The sequence below is a fragment of the Choloepus didactylus genome, chromosome 7 (genome assembly GCF_015220235.1).
Source record: "Choloepus didactylus isolate mChoDid1 chromosome 7, mChoDid1.pri, whole genome shotgun sequence".
In the NCBI taxonomy this organism is placed as follows: domain Eukaryota; kingdom Metazoa; phylum Chordata; class Mammalia; order Pilosa; family Megalonychidae; genus Choloepus; species Choloepus didactylus.
The window spans coordinates 112,443,550-112,465,064 of NC_051313.1; the positions used below are offsets into that span (position 1 = coordinate 112,443,550).

Below are 21,515 nucleotides of genomic sequence, written 5' to 3' on the forward strand. Positions count from 1 at the left end.
TCCCTGAGCAGCCCAGGGTGCTGCCTCCAGGTGAGAATTTGTTTTCCCCAATGAAGAGAATGTGGGGAGAAGGGGCATTGTCGCATTTGTGGTTTCCAGCTTGATGGCTTGGGGATGCTCCTGAGCTACTCCAGAACCTTGCAGAAGGAGCCTTTCCCAGGCGCCCGCAGATGCAGCAGCACCCTCTTCCTAGGAGCTCCCATCATTCAAAGAGGTGAGGGCTGCGGTCCTGCAGGGAGGCTGTGGGGGTCAGCCAGAACCACCCCCACCCCAGCAATCAGAAAGCACCCAGGGAACCATCCCCGTCTCACTCACGGTAAACCCGGGCTCCTGCCTGCATCACAAAGGACAAGTGATTTCATCTTTAAGGGAGAATCTGAATCCTGGCTCTGCCACTCTTTCCAGGCCAAATCTGGGGCAAGTTTCTTTCTGATTCTCTGATCTTCAATGTTCTCATGTGTGAAAAATGAGAATACTGAAATCAGAATTTTAGCGGATTTTTTTGGGAGGGTCGTGAGAATGAAATGACAGTGATCATTAAGGCCCCCAAGTACAGTGCCCTGCAGAAGGTCTCAATAAAATGTCTGCTGACTCTGAACCCACTGTATTCATGGAAGTGCAGTGTGGACCAGCTGCTACTACCAAAGAGAAGACTGGCTCCACGTTTTATGTGGCTTGGGTGTGTAAACTGAAATAACTTGTAACAGTCTCCACTAGCCCAGTGTTCACTCAGGGACCCCTTAGCATGAGGCTGGGTCTTCCTCAAGCTCACAACCACTGCCATTAGGATATGCATGAGAGAGAGTGAGGGGGGAGAGATAGAGATAGAGACAGAGGTAGAGATGATAGAGAGAGAGATAGAGAGATAGAGAGAGAGAGTGCTCCTCAACTCCAGTGCCTCAGTGGGGAGTGGGGGGTTTCAGCTTAAAAGATTGATGGGAGCCCTCATTTTATAACTCCAGAATAGTCAGTGGTAGCAGCTGTCACTATCCCTTACCTCACTGTTGACAAAGCAGTACAAGATAGCCACCATCAGCCCCTGAAAACAAGAGACCTGTCAGCAGGAGGAAGTGGGAGGGAGGTGCCCTGCTGGGAAGCTCCCCAGAGTTCCAGCCCCAACATCCCCCTCCTCAAATTGGGCAGCCATGGCCAGCCCAGAAATGGGGCAGTGGGTCCCTTCTCATTTCCATTCTGGATCAGCAAGATATTGCAAATGCTCTACAACCACCCTCTCCTTGAGGCCTGATCCAAAGAAGTAGAACTGCTCTGACCGTGGGGAATTTTCCCCTCTCCCAGTTCCATTTGCTCACTCAGTAGACCCAAAACTTCAGAACTATGCTCTATTTATGTGTGGGGGTGTGGAAGTACACACACATGGTCCCACCTCCTCTTAGGCATCCCATGACCCTCCTGAGGGCCTGGGACCAGTTCCTTATATTTTTACCTCATTGATATGCTCGCCACCTCAGCATCATCTACTACCAGTGGAGAGGATCAGTTGTTGGCTTTGGAACTATGTGACCCTGCAAATACTGCTTTTATCTCTCTGAGCCTCAGTTTCCTCACCTGTAAAATGGGGATAATCCCGCACACCTCCCGGGGTTCTGCAAGGATTAAATGCACAATGTGTGAAGCATGTGGCACGTGCTTGCCACCCAGCAGCAACTCAGGGCTGCCCAGGGCTATATCTGGAAGGCTTCTTGGCTGATGCGCTTAAGACTGGCCTGGGCATCGGGGCACCTGGGGATACTAGTTCTGGCTCTGCTCCAACTCTGTGAAATGGGCCAGCGCTGGTTCCCCACAGGCCTTGACCCACCCTTCTGTGTGACGTGGGCTGGTCTCTGCCCCACCCTCACTCTGGGACCCCAGCCATGAGGTCACCTGGAAGGAAGTGAAAGAGAGCTCTGTGAACAGCTTGATGAAGCGCAGCGTCCCCCGGGCGTGCTCGTCCATCACGAAGGCAAAGATGACCTCGTGGGTCCCCAGCAGGGGGATAAGCGTCAGGGTGGACTTGGCAAGTCTGGGGGGCAGGGCAGAGGTGTCACTCTGGACCTCTCTCATAGATGCCTCTCCCCTTTCTCAGTCCCCCAGGGTCTGGCATCTGGGTCACAGATATCCTCCCACCCCAAATGCCATGGGACAGGCTACCTGGAGGGGAGGAAGTGGAGGTCAAGACCACTCAGGAGCTCAGGGGCTGCCCAGGGACAGGGCTGAGGGCAAAGCTTGGGCCCCAGGCCTGGTCTGACTGGCAGAAGAGGGTTATGGAGGGCTCCAGGCTCAGGCCCCAGTCTCTCTCTCTCTCTCTCTCTCTCTCTCTCTCTCTGCTGGAAGGAAGGGTTGAGGGTCCCCAGCAAAGCCAGCTTAGTTATGTCACCTGCACTTGATGTCTGTCTTGCACATGAGATTGGCCTTCAGTTTGGACACCACAATGCAGATGACCCGGATAAAGATGAGAAAGTTCACCTGCAGGGCAGACGGGCAGCCAGCTGGGTGCCCTCTTGTGATGCCCATTCTCCCATCCTTCCCTGGGCACCACCCCTGGCCCACCATAACTCCCACCCCCTTTACAGTCACTCACCCCAATGGCAAAGAGAATGGGCAGCCGGATAATGAGCCAGTAATTCATGTTTGAGTTCCTGGTCCAGCAGCTGCAGACAAGAGAGAGATGCACAACCACCTTCTGGTTCTACCCACAGATACCCCGACACTCGGTGCAGGCACAGAGGCACACAAATGCACGTGGCCATGCAAAGTCGCACACACAGCTGCACAAACACTGCCACAGCCACCCAACAACCAGCCCCAAAGATGTACCAACATCCTTCAAGTGTGCAACTACACAAACACACGGTGTCCTAAATACACAGTTACAAACAGAAAGACACACATGGCCCCTAAACAAGTCTTCACAGACCTGCAAACACAGTCAAAGACAAAATAACACCAACAGTCCACTCACAGACATTACAGAAAAACCTGCAGGGCACCACGTACCCTATAGACACAGCGACATTTGTCATCATACAGTCCCAGGGGAAAGGCAGGGAGAGGGGATTAGAGAATAAATTCTTATATTGAGCTCCTGGTCCCTCAGTTAACCCTCCCAACAAGATGGGAGCCACATGTTCCAGGGGCCAAGGAAGCCCATGGACTTTGAGGATGGGGGACCTCAGCACACCCAGCTCCTTGGGGCTGGACACTCACCCCTCATCCTCATAGAGGTACTTGACAATGCCCCAGGGGATTACAAACAGCAGGGGAACACCTAAGAGGAGAGAGGGAAAGAGAGAGAGAGAGGGGAGAGGGGCTGGCAGGCTAAAGCACAGCCATGGCATGCCCAGAGGCCTCTCCATCCCCAGGCCTCACACTCCACCAGCCCCTCTCCTTGCCTGGTCCCTAACCAAGTTTTCTAGCCCAAATGGAACTAGACTGGTCCAGGTGCACGGAGAACGGAGGAAGCAGGAGCCCCACCCTGACCCACCTGAATCCCCACCCCCACCATTATGGTGATACAATGGTCCTCACCAATCTGCCCCCTCCCCACATGCCAGGGGCTGCCCCTGGGGTCCTGGCTGAGACACCATGTCACAGACACCTAGTAGCAGAGTGGCAGGACCATGGCATGGAGAAGACATGCTGGATGAGGTGGGGACAGGCAAGTTGGGCCTTCTCCCTTGTTTCAGGCCTCATGCCCATCTCAGGCGACCCCTTCAGGCACTGGAAGCCCCTTTGATCACCTGCTCCCCATCCTGATGCATCTAATACTAGCCTGGAGTACAGACCGGCTGGAGCCCTGTCCTTGATGCCAACAGGCCAATTAACTGTCCACAAAAGCCTACAATGCCAACTGCCACAGCAACAATAATACTGTGAGAGAATGATTGTTGTCATTAGTGGGTCAGTTTTAGGGTAATTTGTTGCATAGCCAAACATAATTTTTTTCCAGTTCCTTGATGATGATGATGAGAGCCTCAGTGCCCAGCTAGCCTTGAAAGCTCAATGTATGTTTTTTTGATCTTAAATTGAATATTCCATCTTCACATGACAGATGAAGAGATAGATCAGAGCTCAGGAGTTCAGAGGTGGGACTAGAACCCACGGCTGCAATGCACATCCACTCCAAACACCCTCAATGGCTTTCTGCACCAACTCCCTGCATACCTGTCTCCTGGTGCCTCTCTCAGGGTTGGAGGTGTGGGCTTCTAAGATAGGTAGGGGCATGCATATTAAGGTGTGTGGAAACAGATGTGGGTGGAGGAGATATACATAGTTGCTCTGTGTGGCTGTGTGACTTTGGGGCATCTCCCAGGAGCACATTTCCAGGGCAGAACCCACTTCACAGCCTTTCCTACCACCATCATCATTATCCACAATACCTCAGTGTCCATTCAGCAGCAGCTACTGAGCACCTCATGTTCCTTAGATGCAGACCCAGGGATGGAGAAAGTAAAACATATTGGTGAGGCGCTCACAGCTGGCCAGCATTCTGTATCAGAAACCTTCTTGGCCATTTATTTTCACATGAACCAGACTGGGCAACATCCATTGATGCTTTAGCAATAGGCCTTCATGAGACTGGACACGGGTCAGGGACGGGAGGACCTCCAAAGGCCCCAACACACAGCATGGGGCCGGCCTCATAGAAGACGCTCAGTGAGCATGGAATGAATGAATGAATGAATGAATGAATGAATGATGAATGAGTCACAGTCAATATATCAATGACAGAGGGTAAAGTCGTTCTGGGCAAGAACATGCCAATTCCCTGAGACAACCCCACAAACTGAAACCTCCTTCTCTGGCATCCTGGCCACCACCGTCCTTTTCAGGCCCCGCTCCAGGACTGGGAAGCTCACTCACGTATGGGCCAAACCTGGTGAACTTTATTCATTCACCAGCATCTCCTAACAAGGCCTATTTTAAAAATGCAGGCACAGACCTGCCCATGCAAACATTAAACACTCCCTGCTGGGTTCATCTCTCTCCATTTAGAAAACCAACAAGACAGGTTGGAGGAAAAAGCTTGAATTAAGACACACAGAACGAGCTCAGGTTGGTAATGATTCTCTTGACTATCACTTGCCCCCCACCTCCTGCCCAGCCTCCATTGGGCAGTTTCTGGGGGTACCTGCTGCCCATGGACCACAACAGACACTGACATGCCTTTTGGGGAGATTTTCCCCAACTGCGTCAACTCCTACTTTTAATTATTCCACTTGCACGTGAGGCTAAAAGATGATTTCCCAAAGATCCAACTCCTGGCATCACAACAGAGCTCTTAGCCCTCTGTGAATCTCTCTCTCTGTCCCTCTGTCTTCATCACTCTCTCTTCCCACCCCAGTTCTTTAGGAAGAGGATGTTCTGATTAGGAAGGGGGGTGCCTACCCTTGTGCCCCCTGAGCCCCAAGCTGGGGCCATGAGGTGGTCGGAAAAGGGTCCACACCCTCCCACCCACTCCCACTTAGAGACCTCCAGGGCACCGTGTCTCCCCACCAACACCTAACCACCCACCTCCACTCCTGCACACATTACCCCCTCCCTTTCATTGACCCTGCCTGCAGATCACCATGGTGACAGGCACTAGCAGCGCTGATGCTATTTCCCAGAATGGACTGACACCCCCACCTGCAGGATGGCCTTCCCGGAGCCCCCCTTGATGGCCTGCCTCTACCCCCACCTCTCAGCCCTCAGTGCTCTCCAGCTGCCCACCATCTCTTTGGCTGCCTAGGAGGAGAGGAAAGGCCGAGTGGGGAGGGGCTGGGCCCTGGGGGGAGGGAGGAAGGGTGGGAGCACAGAGCTGCATGTGGAGACCAGGCACCTACCCACTGGGGGCCAAGGAGACGCAGGCCAGGCCAGAGAACTTTGCAGCATGCCGGGCAGCGGGGCCAGAGCCTGGAGGCAGGGGGCCTGGGTTCTGGCTTTTAAGGCCCTGCCTCTCTCTGGGCCTCAGTGTCCTAGAGGAAGTGATCAGGTTAAAGTCCCTTTAGATCTACTTTTCTATGATAGGGCCATACAGGAGGAGGCCGTACAGAGCAAACTGGCTGAGGAAGACCAGCAAAGAGGAAGGAAGTGCAAGGATGGGACAGGGAGGCCCTCGGAGAGAGCACAGAGCCACAGGGCCGGGGCCAGGGGTGCAAACCAGCTTCCTGAAGAGGCAGGCTGGCAGCCTGGTGGGGAGGACGTTCCGAGGGCATTCCTGGTCTCAACAGCCCTGCAGAGGCACAGGCAGGAGCTGGTATGAGGGTGGGGGTGGGGGTATAGAGAAGAGTCTGGCTGTGACTGAGGCAGGGAGTCCTGGGGTTTGGACCCGGCCTGACGGGATGAGCGCGAGTTCTCCTGGAGGTCAGTGGACAGCAGTGGTCAGAGCAGCCAGAGGCAGGCGAATAAAGGAATGAGAGGAATGAATGAATGAGCTGCAAGCTCAGGGTGGGGCGGGTGCTGGGGGCCCCTACAGAGGAAGGCTGCTGTCTGTTTACCCCGGGGCACCCAGGTCGCAGGCCCCTGCCCCACTCCACCCCTGTCCCCCATTGATATCCCACCAGGTGAGAGGCAGAAGCACAACCAGAAATGTTCCAGCAAAAAAAAAAGAGACGTGACGGTTCTGGGCAAACTTTTTTGGCTAGAACATTCCTGGCTGGGCTCCAGGCGTGTCTGCGATCGCCCCTTTCCTGGCGGCCCCTGGCTGCCCGCTGCTGCTCCTCTTCTTCAGCACACGATAGAGCCTTAGTCCCCTCAGAGCCCACTGCCCCCTCCGCTCCCCACTCCCAGGCCCAGGACTCACCGTCTCTCTCAGGGCCACCTCAGGGGTGGGTGTGGGGTCTTAAGAGCAGGGGTAACTGATGACCGTGCCATGACCTCCAAAGGTGTGGGGATGCGGGTAGGGGTGGGTGCTGACCACATGGAGGGAGAGCCCTTTGCTTCCATGTGCACACAGGAGGGGCAGGGTCCCACAACCCCCTGCAGTGCCTGGATGGCCCCAGCACCAGGGGGTCCTGTGCCCAAGACGGAGGCACCTGAAGGCAGTGGTGTGAAGAGGGGTCAGGGTCTCCCACCCCCTGCCACGGGTCTGGAGATGGGGGGAGGCGTGAGTGATGGGGGTGCCTTACCCCAGCCCATGCTCAGATAGAGCCTGAAGATGCGCTGCTCGGAGAAGACGGGGAGGGCCAGCAGCGTGTACAGGTACACGCCCTCCACCAGGAGCCAGTAGTAGTTGGCCGCCACGCAGTACTGCATGAGCAGGAACACCAGGCGGCAGCCCAGAGAGTCCTGGGGGCAGAGGAAGGGTCTGGAGGAGACAAAAGCCCTGCCCCCTGCCTCTCGGGCTCCCCTTCCCCATCCGCCCCAGCTGCTACCCTGCCCCAGGTGAAAGCAGAATAAGAGAGTCACCTGCATTAGCTCATTGACTTCTCACTATTCCGAGCGGAAAAAACTAGTATTATCCCCATACAGCTGACAAAAGTGAGGCTCAGAGAATTTTAGAGACTTGCCCAAAATTATACAACTAGTAAGTGTCAGATTTGGGATTCAAACCCAGGTCTGTCTCCAAAGACCGCTCCTGCGTCAGACTGAGCACACTAAGGGATCAGGAGCTCCCCGTGGTGGGCTGTCCCCCATTATACTGGGGGCTCTACAAGGGCCAGAACTGCGGCTGGGTGGGGTGGGGGAGGCAGGCCTTCGTCGGCCGGCTGTCCCTCCCCAGGCCCCTTCTGGACGCGGCCACACACCTGGTAGGAGAGGAGCCCGTCCCACTGGTGCTGTGGGGCGGCCGTGCTGTACATCCACTTGAGGGCCGCGTCCTTGATGAAGACGGACAGTGCCCGGAGGATGAAGGACACAAACAGGTTCAGGTGGATGTAGTTCCGTGTGCAGTGCAGGTGTCTGTGGAGAGAGCAGGCCCTTCCCTGAGTAGGCGGCCAACAGTCCTCCCCTCAGGCTGACACAAACCGCACCCCCGCATGTTTCCGGCTCTGGGCCTGTGCACGAGCCTTCCTTCGAGAATCCCCTTCATCTCTGCAACCCTGAAAATCCCTCAGGGCCAACCCAAGCCCTGCATCTCCACGAAGCCTTTAGCTGGGTAGTTATGTCTCCTCTTCTCATTCCACCTTCTATCCTTCTCTCTGAGGCATCTTCTTTAATACGGAGTCATGTGTGACCAAAGTGAAATATGCGTGAGGATCCGTTTTCCCAGTGGGCACTTTGTCCTGTGTGTCTCCTCCCTGCCTGGTGGAGACAGGCCCGGACCAGGACACGGTAGGAACTCAAAAAATCTGGAATATGGTTTCAATACCCTTTCACGTGAAAACTCCTAGTAAACTGGAAACAGGAGGCATTTCTTAAACTGATAAAGGGTATATACCAAAACCTATAGGAAATATCATCCTTAACTGTGAAACATTAGAAGCAGTCCCTTTAAAAGAGGAATGGAACAGGATGTCTGTTAGCCCTTCTATTCACCATTGCGCTGCAGATCCTAGCCATGGCAATGAGGAGAGAAAAAATGTATAAGGATTGGAAATACAGAACCAAAATTGTCATTACACATAGACAATAGGATTATCTTCAAGTGAATCTACAAACAAGTTATTAGAACAAATAAGAGAGATTATCAAAGTTGGGGGACAGATAAACATATATATAGGTATATATACACACAAATATGTATGTATGCATGTATTTGTCTATATACATTAGCAATACATAATTAAAAAGCAAATTCCAAAAAACAATTCATTTACACAATTTTTAACTGAGTACCTTGAAATAAATCTAACAGAAGATGGGAAGTTCTAACAGAATAATGCTGAAAACCATTAGAGAAGAAATAAATTAGTAGAAGATATACTACACTCATGGATAGGAAGACTCACTATCTTGAAAGCGTCAGTTCTCCCTACATTAATCGATAAATTCAATGCAGTTGGAATAAAAATTCCAGAAGAATTTGTTTCATGGAATTTAAAAAATTTATAAAGAACAGTCAAGGTTCAAGAATAGTCTGGACACTCCTGAAGAACCACAAAGAGGGGGCCCTTGTTATAAGAGAACCATGACTCTGAATGAATCAATAGGAGTTAAGGCACCAGAGTACGGTAGAAGGACAGAGGAACAGGCCAATGGAGAAGGATACGGATGACAGACGCAACCACACATATATGGAACCTTGCTGCATGGTAGAGTAGGCACTGCAAAGCAAGGGGGAAAGATGTGCCATCTAATAAAAGTACTGAAGCAATTAATTTTATGCATATATGGAAAATGAAATTAAATCCTTTATTTGCACCATACACAAAAATAGATTCCAGGTGGATGAAAGAACCATAAGGTAAAGCACAATTCTGAACTTTTAGAAGAAAATACAGGTGATGGGCTATTTTTATGACCCTAGAATAGGGAAAGGTTTCTTCAACAAGACCATAATGGGAAAAATGAATACATTTTCATTAAATTAAAATTAGGAACTTTTGTGAATAAAAAATTACCATAAAGTAATGAAAAAATAAGCCACAGACAAAAAGAGGTATAATAGATAATGAACCCTTTTTTTAAAAAAAGAAAAAGCCAAATACCCCAATAAAAACATGGGCAAAGGACATGAACTAGAAATTCATAGAATAAAACATTAACTATGCTTGATTGCTCTAGAAATCAGGGATGTGCAATGTGAAACCATAACAAGATACTTCACACACTTTGTATGAACAACAAACAAAAAGTCTGAAAATACTAAATATTGGTAGGGATGTTAAGCAACGGGGACTCTCATTTACTGCTGGTGAGAGGGCAAATTTGTAGGACCCTTTTGGAGAGAAACTTAACATCTAATAAATTTGCAAATGCACATGGTATTCAGCCTAGGCAACTCTATTCCAAGGTATATGCCCCAGAGAAACCTGCACCTGTGCACAGGTGCTTATAGGTAAGAACGTTCATTGTAGCAAGGCTTGCAGTTCAGAAACAAAAAGGAAGCAGCTCAAATGTCCATCCGAAGGATAACATAAACAAACTGTGGTCTATCATACAATGGGATACAGAACAACAGTTAAAAATTAATGAAATAGCACTACTTGCATCAAGGTAGATGAATCTTACAAACATAATGTTGGGCCAAAAAGAAAAAAAAAAGCAACTTGCAGAAGAATGTGTACAACACAATGTCATTTTTACAATACCATAAAAAGACACAAAACCAGGCTATATGCTTTTATGGATACTTACAAATGCAATAACGATATAAAGAAAGGCATGGGGATGCTAAGCACCACATTCAGGGGTTACCTCCGGTCAGGGGCTGGGGTGCAGAGAGAGGATATCTGTGAGTGACCCAAGGAACTGAAACTGTACAACTGTGCTTCATTTCTTAGGAAGAAAGGCGTGTGCATAGGTGATCATATCAAACACTACGTTTTTGAATCTCTGAAATATTTTGTAATAGAAGGGGAGACTATTCATCGACTGAATGCATTTATTGAGTGCCGACTGTGTGCTGTGTATCATTGGGGATGACAGGGGGCATGCTGTCTCTCCTGATCCCACTGGCTGGTGCCTGAGGTCCCTGTCCTCATGGTCCCCTCCTTCCTTGAACCCAGCTCCCCCAATCCGCCCCCACCAGGGCAGAGGGAGTGGGGAGAACCTGGCGCTGAATCCCCAGCTCCTAGTCTGGAAGGAATGTCTCATCTAGGTTAGACCCAAGGAAGGACTTTTCCACTGGGGCTGACAAGCTCCAAAGAGAGCAGAAACTCTTAACCCCTGAGACGTTTTCTAAAATCATACTCACTTCCCGATTATTGAAGTTACACATGCTCACTGGAGAGGATTTCCCTGGATTTTCTGCAATCTTATCATACACCGTTAAGGTTTGAGAGTGTGTGATATTAAAGATATTTATTTACCTTTCCAAGGGGTATATTTTCTGCAGTGCTATATGTACACATTTACCTGGTGGAGGTTAGGCCAAGTATAGAGTGTGGTATCCTGTGTTACAAATGTCATATTCTCTGGTAAGAGCTCTTTGGAGATCTCTTAAGAACTCGGGCTAACCTGGGTTAATCCAGCCAGCATTTGTTGCTTTGGTTGAGTGCAAAGACCCACTTCTCCTCTGCTTGGGGGACAGAACGGGAAGTTAGGATGAAGCAGCCCCTGCTGGGTATGGGCCCTCTTACCTGAAGCCGAGTAGGATGGCTGAGGCGATGACCAGGGCTGAGAAGGAGAGTGCGTAGCCCACCGTGTAGATGATGTAAAGGGACAGGAGCTGCTCCTCCGGGGGGCTCTGTGTGCACATGGTGACATGCATGCACACAGGGCCATGCACAGCCCTCTCACCCCCATCCTCCTGATCCACGGGACAGGGAAAGAGGTGGAACCTCAAGTCAGGCCCCACTGGGGATGGGGAATAACTTATGGCGATGATCTGTGGGCTTTCCAGAGCCCTGTTCCACGACCAGAGAGGTGAACACAGCACGTCTGTTCAGAAAGCATGGTGTGCAAGCCCGCAGAGGCAGGGAGAGGGACAGGATGACCATGGCCGGGCCCCCAGGGGCCCAGGGCCCTGCTTGGCTGAAGATGGGACCCGAGCTACCTCTTCCCAAGGTCAGACACCCCCCACCTCCCACCCCAACTCACTCTCTCCCCTCGCTTGGAATCCTCACACTCTGACAGGTCCCTCCAGGGCAGGCTGGAGTTGTCCTTGTGCAGCCACAGGCCCTCGGCTGTGCAGAACCGGTACACGTGGCCCTGCAGCACTGGGGGTGGGAGACCTGGGGGCTGAGCCTCGGCCCAGAGCCAGGCAGGCCCTCTCAGCCACCAGATACCCCTCCTTTCTCCCCGTCCTCCAGAGCTGACCCCTCAGAGTTAGTAACAATCTCCTGCGTGCATGCACACACACACACAAACACACACACTCGTGTCTTCCTCCCTGTCATAAGCTCTGCTGGTACAAGAACAGGAAAGAGGGTCACTAAGCTGGGGACTGCCCAGCCCCACCTTCAGCCTTTCCTCTTGGCCAGTGAGGGATGCAGTTTGATGAATCCACATCTTTGAGATGAGATGAGTTTATCCCATTTCCATCTCCATGCCTCCAAGTTCAGGCCACTCCCTGTGATTTCCACACCCCCCAGGCAGAGCAGCCCCTAGGACTAGAGCACTGAGCTCCTGAGAGAAAGCAAGAGAGGTGGCCTCTGTCCTCAGCAAGTCCCAGTCTGAGGGGAGACACAGCTCTGCCCTCAGGGAGCCTCAATCTGAGGAGGACACAGCCCTGACCTCGGGGAGCCCCAGTCTGAGGGGGACACAGCCCTGCCCTTGGGGAGCCCCAGTCTGAGGGGACACAGCCCTGCCCCCAGGGAGCCCCAGTCTGTGGGGAGACATGGCCCTATCCTTAAAGAGGACCTGATCTAAAATGAATACATAGTCAGATGGTAGAGACATCGCTTTTGTCCTTGGAGACCCTCCATTCAAAGGGGTAAGAGCCAGCTCCTGCCCTCAAGGACCCCCTAGTCAGATGTTGGAGATGGAGCCTGCTCGGGGAGAGCTCCCAGTCTGAGAGGGGAGGCACAGTCCCTGCCTACAGGGAACCTAGACTCTCATGGAGAAAACTACAAAATCCTCTGAGAGGACCAGCGTAAATGCAAATCAACAGAGATCAAACACAGGCCCAGCAGGGCTGCGGGGGGTGCCTGCCTGTGCCCATTCACATCCCGACTGGGCATCTGGGTGCTGAGGCAGCCCTCCCACCGTGCCCCAGGGAAACAGTGGCTTGTGGTCCCAGGACTGACGTGAGGCTGAGAGAGGAGCTCGGGGTGGAGATGTGCCTGGGAGGAAACGCCTCATTCTGTCCCTGCAGAAGAACTCAGAGTGGACACAAGGGTCAGCAGAACAGGGGACAAAGGAGGGGTGTGACGGGCAGAGCAAGGAGGGAAGCTGGAGCCACAAAAGAATTTGACTAGAAGATTTTAAAGATGAGCTTCCCCACGTGTGGGAGGAAGGCACACTGACCGGTTATGAGGGAGAACAGAGAAGCTGCCCGAGGCCCTGGGTGGCAGGGGCTCGCCGAGGTATTCAGACCGAGGCAGAGCAGCAAGAAATGTCTGGCTGGGAAGAAGCTCATGGCCACGGTGGGGTGGGGGTTGCCAGCCCCAGGGCCTGCCCCTCAAAGCCTAGGGAGGAGCAGTGGCCACCTAGAACCGGGGCTCCAACTCACAGGCCATACAGCAGAGGCCCCCGCCCATCCCCTTGATGTGCCCGGCCAGGGCTTCACTCTGAGCCCAGCGCCAGTGTGACTTTCTCCAGAACTGTCAAGCAACCACGGTGCCTGTCGATGGGGCCCCTGCCCTTCCCAACACTTCTCCCAGTGACCCAGTGCAGCCCTCTGCTCTTTCTTCCTCTCCCTCCCCTCACCCTTCCATAAAGAAACCAGTCCCTCTCCAGGATACAAAAGTTATCCGATAATACGATGGGGGTGAATTAACTTGCAGCCTGACTTCTGGAAGAACCTACATTTTAAAAGAGACTTCACCTGGAAGAGAAGCAAAAACTGGAAGTTTAATGGTGGGACATCAGGCAGTGGAAAGAGCAGGTAGAAGTGCCTGTCCCGATGGTCTTTTAATTCATTTATGAGCAAAATCAGGCATATAGAAAAGCAGAGAAGGGGATTTTAGCAACTCGAAGGGCTGATTTTAGCATCTCAAAGGGCACCTCTCCCGCCCTCAAATGCCTCTCTAATCTGCTGCGCAGATGCCTGAAATTCTTCCCCGGGGCCATGTCTTCTGGTGTGAGGCCAGAACAGAGTGTGGCTACAGACACCCCCCAGAGCACTGACCTGGGACCTAGTCTGGCTCCGTGGGGATGAGACTGATATCAGAGCCTTTTCTGGCAGTCCACTTTGATGGGAGAAAGGGGAGAGAGGAGGGACAGGGCAGAGTGGCCAGAGGAAGAGAGAGGGCACGCAATGAAACCTCCCGGTACCTTAAATACAAACCATCTCCAGGACTCAGCTGCAGCGTATGACACTGCCCACCACTGGAGCAGTGGGCATGCCACCTCGCTGGTTCCCCCCACGGGCCCCTCACATGCCCTCTCTGTAGGCTGCACATTAACAGACTTGGTTTTTGAGCATCCGCTGTCTGCCTGACACCTTTGAATCACCACCTGACAAGGTAGGCATGGTTAATCCAATTTTACAGATGAAGAAATGAGCCTCTGAGGGGCCAAGTTCCTTGCCCAAGATCGTCCAGCCAGGAAGTAGCAGTCGGGATTCTAATCCCCAGCTCTCTGCCTCCAGAGGCCAAAGCCAAACAGCCAAACCTGGTGCTAACGGTCAACAACGGCCATGTGCCATTTCTCCTCTGCTCATCCCCTGGGCTTGGACTTCCCAACACTCAGTGTCCTCCCAGCAGGTCCGCTTGCCCGTGCAGCCCCAAGGCAGCCTGCACCAGCTTCCCAGGCCCTCCAAGCAGAGCCAGCTGGGAGGGTGGAGAGGTGGTAGGTGCACAGATGTGTGTTTTACTGGCACAGCATCAAGGGATCGCTGTGTCCCTGAGAAGCTCAACAAGCCTGTGCCAGTGAGTTCGGTCAATTACCCTTTGTTAGCATCAAATATTAAAAGCCAGGGCTGGTTCTTGGCTGGGCCCGTGGTCCCCAGACGCCCATCTTGGCTGACGGGTGGAGTGGGTCCGGGCACAGCTCTGCTTATCAGCCCAGCTTTATCTGGCGCAGAAGGAACTGGTAAATCACAGCTCGGGGCTGGGCTCCGGTCTTGTCAACACAGGGAGGCGGCTGCATGCCAGGAGGCCCAGGGATATTTCATTAAGTCAGACCCTGGTGCTGGAAATAAAACCCCCAATTAAACCCTTCTCCTCCCGGAAACTGCAGGGTGCCTGTAATCAAGCTAACAGCCGCCCTTTCACGTGGATGGGAGCGCTCAGGGCTGTGGAGAGCCGCTTGTGAATCCATTAGCTCCCGCACCCGGGCCACAAAGGCGGCTGGCAAGGACTACCGGGCCCCCTTTTACAGACAAGAAAGCCGAGGCTCCGAGGGTAATCACAGGCCTCCCCAAGGTCCCACAGCTGGAAGGTGGGAGGATGAGGGTCACAGGCAGGGCTCAAACTGAAGGCGTTAGCTCAGGTCAGGGTGGGGGTGAGCATCTTGCTTCATGGCCCAGAAGGAGGAGCTCATGCACATTCTGAGAGACACAACCTTTAAGTTCAAGTCCGACTTCTGCCCTCAGCCAGCTGTAGGACATTGGGCAGGCCATTTTGCCTCCCCAGGTCTCAGTTTTCTCATCTGCAAAATGGGAAGCACAATGGTTTCCCAGGTCTGTGGTGTGAGGATTTGGAGACAAAGCGTGGGGCGTGCCTGGAGTCTAGCATGGGCATGTTGCAGTCACCGCTGCTCCCCCACTCCATCTCAAAGGGGCTCTCCTTCACTACGGCTGGAGATGGAGCCTATGACACCACCTTGGCTAAACTCCTCCTACACCACGCTGGGGCCCGGGTCTCCACTTGGCAACCCCAGCCTGCAATAAAAGTGCCCGGGCACAGCATTACTCAGGGAGGCACCTGTCAGAGTTTCCAACAATTGTGAGTTACAGGCTGTTTTAAAAGCATTTTATGACTCTCATATAATTAGAACTAAGCTAACAAACAGGTAGGGATCAGGAGGGGGTGCAGCTAATGAGGCTGTAACGATCTGTAATGAGCAGATCAGCTGTTTGTGGGTAAACGCGGCTGTTGAAGGACCCTCAGGCAGCCAACAGACTCTCCGAAGCCTCTCGAATCTTCTCTCCGCAAATCTTGTTCATGCCCAGTATTTCCTTTGAAAACCTTCCTTCCTTGACTCATCTGCTCTGGCCATCTCTGCACAATCTGAGTTCCCAATTCTGAAGAAAGGGGGTAAGAATTCAAGGGCTTGGCTGGAGTCCCCGGGACATTGCGTAGCTCTCAGGCAGTGCCTGGCTGTCCTGTCCCGTCGGAGGGCCCTCCTTCCCCTCTGCCTGTTCTTTCAGGCCTGGCCTCAATGTCACCTCTTCCTGGAAGCCCTCCTGACACCTCCCTGCCAGACAAAAGAGGTGGCTCTGAGCTCCCCAGCACCCCTGCTTGGCCACGGACCTCTTCAGCCCTGTGGTGGTAGTTGGGGTTCACCTCTTCTCCCCAACATGTGCACATGCACATGCACATACACACCCCTAAGGTCACTGTGGCAATTCCAGCTCCTACACACACCTGGCACAAGGACTATGCTATGAACCTAATTCTTTCTGTAGTCTGACCCTCCTCTGCCCAGCTCTGTGCCCCAGAAGTCTGAGTCCTGTAGATAGCAGGGCTCGGCCCCCCTGCCCTTTACTAGGTCTGACCCGTGGGAGGGGCTGCAGAGGATATGGGGCTGGAAGGAGAGAGGGGCTGGGGTCTTTCTCCCCTGCTCCCTCCCTGCCTGGTTTCTGAGAGGCCACGGCCCTGCAGGGTGGCCTCTCCAGCAGGGCTCCAGGTCTCAAGGGGGACCAGTGACCCTGTTCCTGCCCCCTGCTTCTCAGGTCTAGGGGTGGTAAATCTTCCCACTGTCAGAGTCCCTGGGTGCTTTACATTCCTTGGTGGTTCCTGCTCAGCCTTTGTAAGTGGCCCCTCCACTAAATTCTCTGCAAAATCCTAGCTGAGCATGTTTTCTGCCAGGACCCTCCTTCCTTCCCCCCCTGCCCAACACACACTGGGAAGTTTCTCCACTACTCCCTAGGTCAAACCAAGAAAGCTCCAAAACTGCCCCCTTCCTGTTTCCACGTGCCCTGGGTGGGGGTCACGGAAGCCCCCGGTGTCAGCCTCTGCCAAGGGGAGCAGCCAGGACAGGCCGGAGATAGCAGTTATGTGCTGGAGGCTGCGGCGGGTGTCTCGGCAGATCCCTAACTCAGGGAGAGGGTGGAGGGAGGCAGTGCTGGCAGTGTCAAGGAAGGGAGTAAATTAGCCCTGTGAGTCCGAGGAGGAGGTGGGGAGGCTGGCAGGGGGCCTGTGCAGCGGCCATTATCTTCATAGAGAAAGCAATAAAACCGTGTTCGCTTATAAACGGGCACCACCAGGACCTATTTCCTGCTCAAATAAAATTAAAGGTGATGGATAGAGCCACAAGCAGCAGGCAGAGCTGGGGGCAGCTTAGTGCTGAATGATGGGCTCTGTCCCAGGCTTGGCTCCCTGGGGTCTAGAGGCCCAGCTGAAGCTGCCCAAGCCATGGTCCCCAAACCTTTGGGAGGCAGGAAAAGTGTATGTACTGAGGGTGGGGAGGAAAGATGGTGGGAAAAGTAGTAGCTACCTTTTTCCAGGATCTGCAATTCTCCCAACATCCCCATCATCCAGATCTGTATCCCATCTTCCAAAGGAGCAAACTGAAGCTCAGAGAGGTCTGGGAACTTGCCCAAGCTCACACAGCCAGTTGAGCTATTTACAGGGTTCAACTTTGTCCATCTGGGCAGGGTGTAGGGAGTTCATTGGCCTCCCAAGGTGTGTCCATCCAGCAAAGGTCATCCAGGACACTCACCTGTCCCCATGCCCAGAGCCACATGCATGAGCACACACATGTACACACATGTACACACAATTACATGCAAGGGAGCCCGGTGTAGCGATTAAACACACTGACTCTGAAACAGCTCCTAGATCCATAGGTCTACCACTAACTAACTGTGTGAGTGTGAAAAAGTCACTTAGTGCCTTTGTGTCTCAGTTTCCTCATCTGCAAAATGGGAGGTTAATAAGGGTACTTAGTCCAGAAGGTTGTTGTGAGGATTAAATGAGTGCATGTATGTAAAGTGCTTGCAACAGGCCCTGGGACAGATGTGCTGTGTGAAGAGTCACAGATCCATTGTGTCCTAGCCAGGTGTCTGCCTCTTTAAGGGCCCCAGGCTTTACCTGTGCACGTCAGGGGTGAGGTGGGTACACTGTGAGGGCAGCCAAGGGAGACAGCCTCCTTAGGAGTCCTGCCTGGGCTTCGTCCGACCTCCGCCTCCCCTGTGCTGAGGTGAAGCTCGTGTCAGGTCCTGTCAGGTGCCCCGAGCTTCCCTAAGGGGCCACCTCCTCCAGGAAGACCACTGGCTTCCCCATGGTACAACTTCACCCTCACATTTGCTTCTAGTTTGGTTTTACTTGATCTCAGGCCCCTTCAAAGCACAGTGGGTTAAGGGCACAGGCTGCTTCAAATCCTGGTTCTGCCATTTACAATGTCTCGAAGCAAGTGACTTAAGCCTTCCAGGACCTCAATTTCCTCAACTGTGCAACAGGGATAACCACAGGGTAGTTGTAAAGACTAAACACTTTTAGGACAGGACTTGGCATGTAGAATATTAGCTACGATTATTGTAAGAATGTATTCTCTCCCTCACCAAGATGCGAGATCCTTAAGACGAGGGAGCTTGTCTCCTGTTAGCCTCCAGGGTGCCAGGCCAGGGCCGGGTTCAGCATGAGAGCCTGGGATAGTTGGGCAAGGCTGTGGGGTGCACAGTAACTGCCCTTCCAGTCAGGGGCTCCCCGGCAGCATCTGTGGGTCTCTGTACCCCACCGATCCTCCCACCTGCCTGGTCACACCTTTCCCAGCACAGGATCTCCCTCCCCCCAGGCAGGATGGGGTTGGGGAGGGCCTGAAGGGTGACCCCACCAACACCTCGATCACTGCTCCCATCTGGGTGCTAGGTGCCTCTGCCAGGTAGAGGAATCCACATACAGGCATCAGACTCACACCAGACACCTACATCACACATACACATAGAGCAAGGACACCGTGCGGGCCCGTCCCCCCCAAGTATCTGTCCCCACCTATTTCCTTTCCTTAACCACTTGATGAGAAGGAAGGCCACATTTCTCTCTTAAGTCAGCAACCTCCATGTCCCCCCACACCCCCACCCCACCCTCCAGTGCAGGCCTTGGGCCCAGTCAACCCTCAGGCAAGCCTGATACCCCCACCGCCTGCCCTCCCCTCTCCCCCCAAGGAAAGGCAGGCAGATCACCCACTAGAAGACCTAAAGATGCTATGGGTTATCTCAGAGGAAAAGAAGCAGAGCCCCCTCCCCAGCCTCTGGCTTACAGGGGAGAGATGGGGTGTGGCAGAGACTCACCGCTGCTGGCCCAGGGGAGGTACCAGGGGCAGCTGACGTTCACGAAAGAGCCAGGAGGCCCGTCCGGCCAGCAGGCGTAGTCATCGAAGGTCCGGTTGCAGAACAGGCCTGGGTGAAGGGCCAGTCTCTGAGTCCCTGCTGGGCTGTGGCGCTCCCCACTCCCACCAGGGAGGCTGCTGGCTGGCAGGGCAGATGCCTGCAGCAGGCAAACCTCCGCTGGGTGCTTTACTGTGTGCCTAGCACTTTCCGGGGCCAGCAGAGCCGAGCTGGGGGCTCAGCCACTCTCAGGTGGGGCCTTGAGCAAGTTACTTAAGGCCTCCGGGTCTGTTTCCTTATCTGTAAAATGGGCCTCAAGGGGCTTTGCAGGGTAAATATTGCATGTTACTCAGATATCTGAGCATAGAAAGTGCTTGACAAATGATCCTTATGGGCCAATTTTTTAGAAACACTTCACAGATGGAGACACGGTAGCTCATGAGGATGAAATAACCTTCCTGAGGTCACTTGTTGTAATTGCAGAGACAGGACTCAAACCCAGGCCTGTCTGGCTCCAATCCCGTCCTCTTAAACTACCCCACAAGCTCCCTGAAACATTTATTCCTGTAAACATGTTTATTGGGCTGGGAAGTGCTGAGGAGGACACAAAGCTGGGGATGAGGGGCAGGGGAGGGAATAAGAGAGCAGCCCCCAAAGCTGACAAACAGGGCACATGCGTAAGAGCTAAAAGACAACGGAAATTCCTTGGGGAAGATTTTCTGTAGGATGTAATCCTGGGGCTGGACATGGAAGAACCTGCACTTTTTCAGGAGGTTGAAATGGGGCAGGAAGGCATCTCCAGGTGAGGGGACAGCTGGGACAAAGTAATGGAAGCATGGCGAAGGTTTTCAGAAAGGTGTGGCGTCCTACAGAGACAAATGACACCATCCATGAATCTTGGGGTTCTTCAAAGCCTCCCAGGATTTGGATGGGTGGGTGGGAGCCATGGGGAGGCCCCACCTGGACTCACCTGAGGCTGGGGGTGGTGCCTCACTCAGGAAGCGCTGGCACTGGCGCCGGTATTCTCGCCATTTCTGCACTGTCTCCGAGAGGGACACGGTGGCACCCTGGGGGAAGGGCAGAAATGGGGGCCCCATGGGTCCATCCAGCTTTGCTCCTATCCCCCACCCTCACACACTTGCTTTCTTTTTCTCCAGGGGTCCTGAGAGCCCCCAGATCAACCAGGCTTCAGCTGTCTCAGAAAGGAGGGAGAGAACCAGTCGCCTTCACAGAAGGGCTCCAGGCAGATATTTTTACATCTTTTTTCCTCTCAGGGGGCTGGTGCACAGCTTGCTGTGTAGTAGGTCCCAAGCAATTGTCTTTTGAATTGATGCTTTTTGGGATGGGTGGCAAAGAGGGAGGCGAGAGTGTGTGTCCATTCCTGGTCTCGTCGGCCCCCATCCAGGAGAGAGACCTCCTGAGGGCCCAGGGCTGTGTGACCGCATGGGTTCCTTTCCGCCCAGGGCCCAGTCAGCCTGCCTGGGAGGTTCCTGCACTTTTAGCCACTCCAGAGGAGACACACAGGCCCAGAGTTGGAAAGGAACTCAACTGAAGTCACACAGCACCTCAGGGAGCAGAGCTAAGGCTAAGACCTGGAGATCCCCCAGATCAGTGACTATGATGGAATATCATGAATTTGGAAGATGTGGGGTGTGGTGGGATCCAACGCCACAGAGCCTGAAATGTCCACCATTAGTATCCCTCCTGCAAAATGCACATGTGTCACCTGGGAGGGCAACGTGATCCCCAGAGTCCCCTTCTGACACAGCAACACCGATCAGATGCCAGACCGGCTTCTCTTAGTCAGAGGGAGGAGTCCTGGGGACAAGGGGGAAAGGGGCCAGAAAGGTTCCAGAACACTGAGGGCAGGCCTCAGAGGGAGGGATTCCCCTACCTGTGTGTACGGGGTGTGAACCTCAATTCTCAAGGAAGGTAAGAGAACTGGCTTTTTAGCACCCAAACCCAAACATACCCAGCAGAGTGAGAACTGTCCCTTTGGAACATTTTTGAGCATTTCCTTTAGATATGTCTTGGGACTGTGATTCTTCTCCTCTTTTCTTCTGAACAGCCTTAAAGATTGTAAACATTTCTCATTTAGAGGCTGCAGATGCTGAAATGATCAAGGGAGCCCCTCATATATAATTTAGGGCATGTACATAATTTAAAACAAAACCACTTTTTGAAATCACAAAAATGTCCATGTGTGCTAAAACGAAGATAGCTTCTTTTTAGAAGCTGGTACTCTTGGCTCGGGTGTTCTGGGCAATCCTGCCTGGTTGAAGCTGATTCCTAGTTTATGAGACCCCATCTCTCCCACTCCCTCAAAACATACAAAATAGAAAGGAACACAGGGTGGGATTTCTCGTGTGCTCGTCCCTACTGCACAGGAATCTCCAGAGAA

General features: G+C 53.0%; 1 protein-coding gene across 1 annotated transcript in view; it reads right to left on the reverse strand.

Moving 5' to 3' along the window:
• The window catches only part of GLP1R (glucagon like peptide 1 receptor), a 38,216-nt gene that overhangs the window by 9,678 nt on the left and 7,023 nt on the right, over positions 1–21,515 (reverse strand). Inside the window, exons 2-12 of the mRNA XM_037844500.1 lie at positions 20,085–20,181; positions 19,079–19,186; positions 11,620–11,738; positions 11,160–11,266; positions 7,725–7,878; positions 7,107–7,266; positions 3,205–3,265; positions 2,579–2,648; positions 2,375–2,463; positions 1,882–2,020; positions 998–1,039 (exon numbers count right to left, since the gene is read on the reverse strand). Of these exons, the coding sequence (XP_037700428.1) occupies positions 998–1,039; positions 1,882–2,020; positions 2,375–2,463; positions 2,579–2,648; positions 3,205–3,265; positions 7,107–7,266; positions 7,725–7,878; positions 11,160–11,266; positions 11,620–11,738; positions 19,079–19,186; positions 20,085–20,181 (1,146 nt within the window). The remainder of the gene's footprint in view (positions 1–997; positions 1,040–1,881; positions 2,021–2,374; positions 2,464–2,578; positions 2,649–3,204; positions 3,266–7,106; positions 7,267–7,724; positions 7,879–11,159; positions 11,267–11,619; positions 11,739–19,078; positions 19,187–20,084; positions 20,182–21,515) is intronic.